This window comes from Alosa sapidissima, chromosome 2 (genome assembly GCF_018492685.1).
Source record: "Alosa sapidissima isolate fAloSap1 chromosome 2, fAloSap1.pri, whole genome shotgun sequence".
Taxonomy (NCBI): domain Eukaryota; kingdom Metazoa; phylum Chordata; class Actinopteri; order Clupeiformes; family Clupeidae; genus Alosa; species Alosa sapidissima.
The window spans coordinates 41,653,729-41,660,572 of record NC_055958.1 but is presented as its reverse complement, the minus strand read 5'-3'; the positions used below and the strand labels follow the sequence as shown (position 1 = coordinate 41,660,572).

Genomic DNA, 6,844 nt, shown 5'->3' with positions numbered 1-6,844 from the left:
CACACACACACAAACACCATACCTGTGTTGAAGGGTGTCGGAGCTGTGACACACTGTGGCGTGCTCTCTGTGTGTGTGTGTGTGATGCCCACAGATACACAGTAGTCTTGACCGGGAACCACGTCCTTCAAAACGTACTCACGTAGATCTGTATCCACAAGGGCCAGGTGCTGCAAACACACACACACACACACACACACACACACACACACAGTCTTAACTCAAGGGAAAGATTCAGAACATGAAATACAATGGACTGACATGTTCATAATAGGAAAACACACACACACACACACACACACACACACACACACACACACACACCTTACTCCCACCCTGTGTGGATATGTTGAGCTTGTACTTGTAGGACTTGTAGAGTTCGGTCAGCCAATCAGCAGGGGGCTTGAGGTTGATGCACAGTGATTGGTTGCATGGGGAGAGTGACATCAGTGGAGGTCCTGCTTTAGCTACGGCATTCACAGAGGGACAAACAGACACAGGACATGGTTGAAATGACCACCTTCACACACACACTATATACATATAGTATGTGTGTGTGTGTAAGAAAGAGGTCATCACAGTTGATGCGCAGATTGAGCAGGAGCTGGGGTATTCACTTGGCCTTTTCTAGTTAATAGCGTAATAACATACACTTAGTTAATACTGGGGTATTCACTTGGCCTTTTCTAGTTAATAGCGTAATAACATACACTTAGTTAATACTGGGGTATTCACTTGGCCTTTTCTAGTTAATAGCGTAATAACATACACTTAGTTAATACTGGGGTATTCACTTGGCCTTTTCTAGTTAATAGCGTAATAACATACACTTAGTTAATACTGGGGTATTCACTTGGCCTTTTCTAGTTAATAGCGTAATAACATACACTTAGTTAATACTGGGGTATTCACTTGGCCTTTTCTAGTTAATAGCGTAATAACATACACTTAGTTAATACTGGGGTATTCACTTGGCCTTTTCTAGTTAATAGCGTAATAACATACACTTAGTTAATACTGGGGTATTCACTTGGCCTTTTCTAGTTAATAGCGTAATAACATACACTTAGTTAATACTGGGGTATTCACTTGGCCTTTTCTAGTTAATAGCGTAATAACATACACTTAGTTAATAGCGGGGCAGTCGTGGCCTACTGGGGCAGTCGTGGCCTACTGGGGCAGTCGTGGCCTACTGGGGCAGCTGTGGCCTACTGGGGCAGCCGTGGCCTACTGGGGCAGTCGTGGCCTACTGGGGCAGCTGTGGCCCACTGGGGCAGCCGTGGCCTACTGGTTAGCGCTTCGGACTTGTAACCGGAGTGTTGCCGGTTCGAACCCCGACCAGTAGGCACGGCTGAAGTGCCCTTGAGCAAGGCACCTAACCCCTCACTGCTCCCCAAGCACCGCTGTTGTTGCAGGCAGCTCACTGCGCCGGGATTAGTGTGTACTTCACCTCACTGTGTGTTCACTGTGTGCTGAGTGTGTTTCACTAATTCATGGATTGGGATAAATGCAGAGACCAAATTTCCCTCACGGGATCAAGAGTATACTTATACTTACTTACTTCATATTTTATACATGGTTGATATAAAAGACATGAGAGTTCACATGCATCTTGAATTTCCCCTGGGGATCAATAAAGTATCTATCTATCTATCTATCTATGCTTGATATGTTCTCTCCTTTAGTAATTTACATTACATTCATTCATTTAGACACTTTTATCCAGTCAGTTCTAAATATATGTAATTTATCACAAGAGCAAATCCCCAGAGCAACTCCGGGTTAAGTGACTTACTCAGAGACCGCATGCTAGCCCAGCTCCTTAGTTACTGTGCTACCACCCCATAGTCCAGTCTACCGCATGCTTGCCCAGCTCACCAGCCATGGTGCTACCGCCCCATAGTCCAGTCTGCCGCATGCTAGCCCAGCTCCTTAGCTACTGTGCTATCACCGCCCCATAGTCGTCTACTGCATGCTAGCCCACTTATATTTTATATTTATAAAAACTCTTTTGATCCCGTGAGGGAAATTTGGTCGCATTTATCCCAATCCGTGAATTAGTGAAACACACTCAGCACACAGTGAACACACAGTGAGGTGAAGTACACACTAATCCCGGCACAGTGAGCTGCCTGCATCAACAGCGGCACTCGGGGAGCAGTGAGGGGTTAGGTGCCTTGCTCAAGGGCACTTCAGCCGTGCCTACTGGTCGGGGTTCAAACCGGCAACCCTCCGGTTCCAAGTCCGAAGCACTAACTGTACTTACCGTCATTCCTGAGCTTGAATCCTTGGGCATGAATCCTGACAGGTCGTCGTGTGGCAACATCACTTACCGTCATTCACAGGCATGAATCCTGATAGGTCAGCGTGTGACGACTAGCCTGGCTAGCGCCACCACTTCTCAATGAGACGTGGTCTGGGAACCAAACGTTAATTTTCTCGTATTTGAAAAAAATGCCCAGATCCGTTTATTGGGTGCCACGGATGTCTATCAAATGCGTCTGTGCATAGCTCATCATCGTCTTGCTTTCCCCCTTGTTCTGTGATTGGTCCCCTATCTCAGACGAAAATTTGCTCCATGGTCTCCAGGCTGCCTTAGCAGCGTGAATCAAATCGCGCGCAAGGCAGCATGGGAACACCCAGGCTATGTGACGACATCACTTACTGTCATTCCTGGGCTTGAATCCTGATGGGCATGGGGTGGGTTGGGAGGCCAGGTGACCCAGGTGAGCCGCCACACGTGTGAAGTACGTGTCGTCGATGCTGGAGAACGATTCCGTCACGTCACACTCCAGAGAGAACACACTCTCACACCCCGGAACACTCGCCCACCGGCCGACACTGAGGGAGGGAGGGAGAGAGAGAGGGAGAGAGAGAGAGGAAGAGAGAGAGAGAGAGAGAGAGAGAGAAAGAGGGGGAGAGGGAGAGAGAGAGAGAGAGAGAAAGAGGGAGAGAGGGAGAGAGAGAGAGAGAGAGAGAGAAAGAGAAAGAGGGGGAGAGGGAGAGAGAGGGAGGGAGAGAGAGAGAGAGAGAGAGGAAGAGAGAGAGAGAGAGAGAGAGAGAGAGAGAGAAAGAGGGGGAGAGGGAGAGAGAAAGAGAGAGAGAGAGAAAGAGGGGGAGAGAGAGAGGGAGGGAGAGAGAGAGAGAGAGAGAGAGAGAGAGAGAGAGAGAGGGGGGGGGAGGGAGAGAGGGAGAGAGAGAGAAAGAGAAAGAGGGGGAGAGGGAGAGAGAAAGAAAGAGGGGGAGAGAGAGGGAGGGAGAGAGAGAGAGAGGGGGGGGGGGAGAGGGAGAGAGAGAGAGAGGGGGGGGAGAGAGAGAGAGAGAGAGAGAGAGAGAGAGAGAGAGAAAGAGGGGGAGAGGGAGAGAGAAAGAAAGAGGGGGAGAGAGAGGGAGGGAGAGAGAGAGAGAGGGGGGGGGGGAGAGGGAGAGAGAGAGAGAGGGGGGGGGGAGAGAGAGAGAGAGAGAGAGAGAGAGAGAGAGAGAGAGAAAGAAAGAGAAAGTGAGAGAGAGGTTCACAACCCATTTATTGGATCATGTCTGAAACCATGAAATGAGGACACACATGATACAAAGCCAAACATCATATATACATATATACAGTTAAGAACAAAATTATGCATACACCTGGCAAATATTGATTTAATGTTTATTTTTCTCTTGACCAATGTGTTTGTTTTGACTGAAATTTACATTCCCACATGCCAAAAGGTTGTAAGACAATGTGGTAGAAATATGGAATCAAGAAAATGATTATCTTTTTTTAATGAAAAATGGCGTGTCCACAATTATTCACACCCTTTTAAAATAATCAACGGAAACATCTTTATGTGTCATCAAAGCTCTCAAAATGGTTCTTATAATACCTACCAAGCCTCTCCATGTCTCCACAATGATTGTAGGCTGCACCTTTTTAGCAGCAATCCGGATTATGTAAAAAAAGTGAGCACAAGGCCAGAGTGATAGCAAATAATGAAAACACGGATTGATGTTAAAAAGATGCGGTCTAGAATCATTGTGGAGGCATGGAGAGGCTTGGTAGATTATAAGAACCATTTTGAGAGTTGTGAATGCAAATAAAGATGTTTCCGTTGATTATTTAAAAAGGATATGAATAATTTTGGACATGCCATTTTTCATAAAAACATTATAAAAGATGAAAACACTTCTCTTTTTTTTGATTCCATGTTTGTCCCACATTGTCTTGCAACATTTTGGCATGTGACAGTGTCATTTTCAGTCAGAACAAACATTTCTCCAGTGACTCCACTACTCCACTCCACAGTTCTAGTCTACTCCAGTGGTGTCTAGTATGTAGTTATCACAGTTCTAGTCTACTCCAGTGGTGTCTAGTTTTCACAGCTCTAGTCTACTCCAGTGGTGTGTAGTATGTAGTATCACAGCTTTAGTCCAGTGGTTCTCAAGGCTGCCATTGACATAATGCCTTTGATGCTGACATAGCCTACCTATGAGAGAAGACATTTTCTGCCTCTGCTTCCAATGCCCATCTCACAACATTTCTAAATCAAATTCCACAAGTTAGAGAGAAGGGGGTCGTGAGACTTGCCCATGTTTTTTTGGAGGGTCGCCAGACAAAAAAGTTTAAGAACCACTGCTCTAGTCTACTCCAATGTGCAGACGCGCGCTTAAACAAACGCGCGCGCGCACACACACACACACACACACACACACACACACACACACACACACACACACACAGGGCCTGCTGATGAGCTATCAGCTTTGACACCAGTGCATGTCACGCACACAGCAACTTACATCAGCTCAGTAGCGTGGCGCGCGGCTGTGTGGCCTACCTGAGCGCGTACGTCTCCACGCTGTAGTGGACACCTGTCGGCGAGCCCGGCCCCGCCTCCCAGTGCACTACGTAACGCAGACGGCGGAAGGAAACCACCGGGTTGACCGGCGGGGCGAGGCTACCATGGTAACCATAAACTACAGGAGAGAAGTGGGCGGGGATGGGGAGAAAGGGAGAAAACAGGTGATAAACAGATTGGTGTGATGCGATGACTTGAAGTGAATTATTTTATTTATTTTTTGACTGCGTGATGCAGAAACTCACCTGGGGCCACCTGGAAGACCAAGAACAACGTGCACATCAATACAATCATAACATGCGTGTCGCCTCGCCCGGAGATGGTCTTCCTGTCTGCGCGAGGACCGGGCGCTTTGGACAGCACGCTGGACCGAAAGACACCGGTACATCTGAAGTCACCAAGCGTGTGCTACAACCCGACTCCCCGCTACCGTTCGGCGAGATTGTGAAACGCTACAAGATCCTTGTCCTGCATTGGCATCTATCTTGACAGCAGCTAGCATTAGCAAGCTAAATTAGCGGCGGTCACTTCGTTACGGTTAAATACACTGATTCATTCTACAGGAAGCCTAGCATGGTTTAAATAATTGGCATGCATAAACGAGAGCATGAGAGCATAATCCGTAGGAACGAGAACAGCATTGCCATCATATGGCTTACCACTGTTCACCTTGGCTAACTTGGTGTAATACTCACAACTTAAGGGACTTTTTTGTGGAGAGAAAATGATCTGAATAAACACTGACACTAAAGAAACAGGTGTTGTATTACATGCAGATTCCTTTGTTGTAATGAGTAAACTACCAGAATACCGTTCGAAAACTGTTTCTCCAATGAAGGCGCGTTCTCTGGATGTTTGATGCAAAGATTGTTAAGGCGGAGCAAGATATTTCATCAGGAGCCACTTCCGGGAACACGAGGGGGGGTCAAAATCCCCCTTTATGCAGAGCAGAGGCAGCGACTGCTCCATTGAAGTCTATGGGCATAGCTCAGAATTTTACCACATATGCTAAGGTCTTGGTTCTATAGAGTTAGGAATGTGAATTTCGGGCACGTTTTCATGATCATCAAACCCTTCTGAACATTTCAGGTACATTTTTAGCATTTTTGAGCATTCCAGTCTGGAGAAAATCGACTTTATATCAGGTGTGCGCCGGTTATTTATGCCGCTGCTGTTGGCCGGTTGCAACGTATGCTCATCAATACGTCATCGACACGCCTCTTTATGCAGACAGGATTCGATCCCCATTTAGCGCCCATAGACATGAACTACGACGAAGTATCTTGCTCCGCCTTAACAATCTTTGTTTGATGCCTTTCCAGTCCTTGCAAACGGGAAATCACGTGACTTAGTTGCAAGGCTGAGTGACTTCAGATCAGAGTGGTGGAAGTGTCCCGAACAGTTTAGGTCCGAATGAGATGCAAAGCTACATTTTCGACATAGGTTAACTTACTATAAGTTTTATAGTTTCATAGTGACCTGACAGAACCCTTACAAGATAAGACTGCAGCTGACCAGGTAGGCGAGTTCCAGACACTGGCCGGTTTATCAGGCTCGAAAGCGTTATTTAGGCACGAGCGCCGCCCAGTGGAAAAGTCCCCTCCTTGAAAAGTGCATTCGAGGATACTTGGGGCTTTTCACTGATATGAGTATCGCCATGACTCATAATAACGTAATGCTTTACACAAGACACCGAAGCGAAACTAGCACTCTTTTGCCTTGTGGCGTTTTTGTTCATCTCCCAAAAGCGGACGCGGGTCGTGTCGTCGTCAGAAGTGTGTTCGCTAGTTAGCCTACCTGATCACTTCCCATTACAGACTGCTGTAGCCATAGACCAGGGGTCGGCAACCTTTTCTCTTGAAAGGGCCATTTTTTTTTACCAGAAATAAAAAATAATCTGTCTGGGGCCGCAGATATATCGGAACCATTTTAGAGAAATTAGTGTAGGCTAAACCTCTCTGCAGCGTCAGGCAGAGTAGGCCTACTCCACCCCCCCCATACTCTGTACA

General features: G+C 46.9%; 1 protein-coding gene across 2 annotated transcripts in view; it reads right to left on the bottom strand.

Moving 5' to 3' along the window:
• The window catches only part of crfb2 (cytokine receptor family member b2), a 27,800-nt gene extending 22,104 nt beyond the window's left edge, over nt 1-5,696 (bottom strand). For both annotated transcript variants that reach the window (XM_042066789.1, XM_042066799.1), the window contains exons 1-5: nt 5,081-5,696; nt 4,815-4,953; nt 2,666-2,841; nt 325-467; nt 23-170 (exon numbers count right to left, since the gene is read on the bottom strand). In XM_042066789.1, the coding sequence (XP_041922723.1) occupies nt 23-170; nt 325-467; nt 2,666-2,841; nt 4,815-4,953; nt 5,081-5,129 (655 nt within the window). In that variant the 5' untranslated portion in view covers nt 5,130-5,696. The remainder of the gene's footprint in view (nt 1-22; nt 171-324; nt 468-2,665; nt 2,842-4,814; nt 4,954-5,080) is intronic.
• Between the last annotated feature and the right edge of the window lie 1,148 nt (nt 5,697-6,844).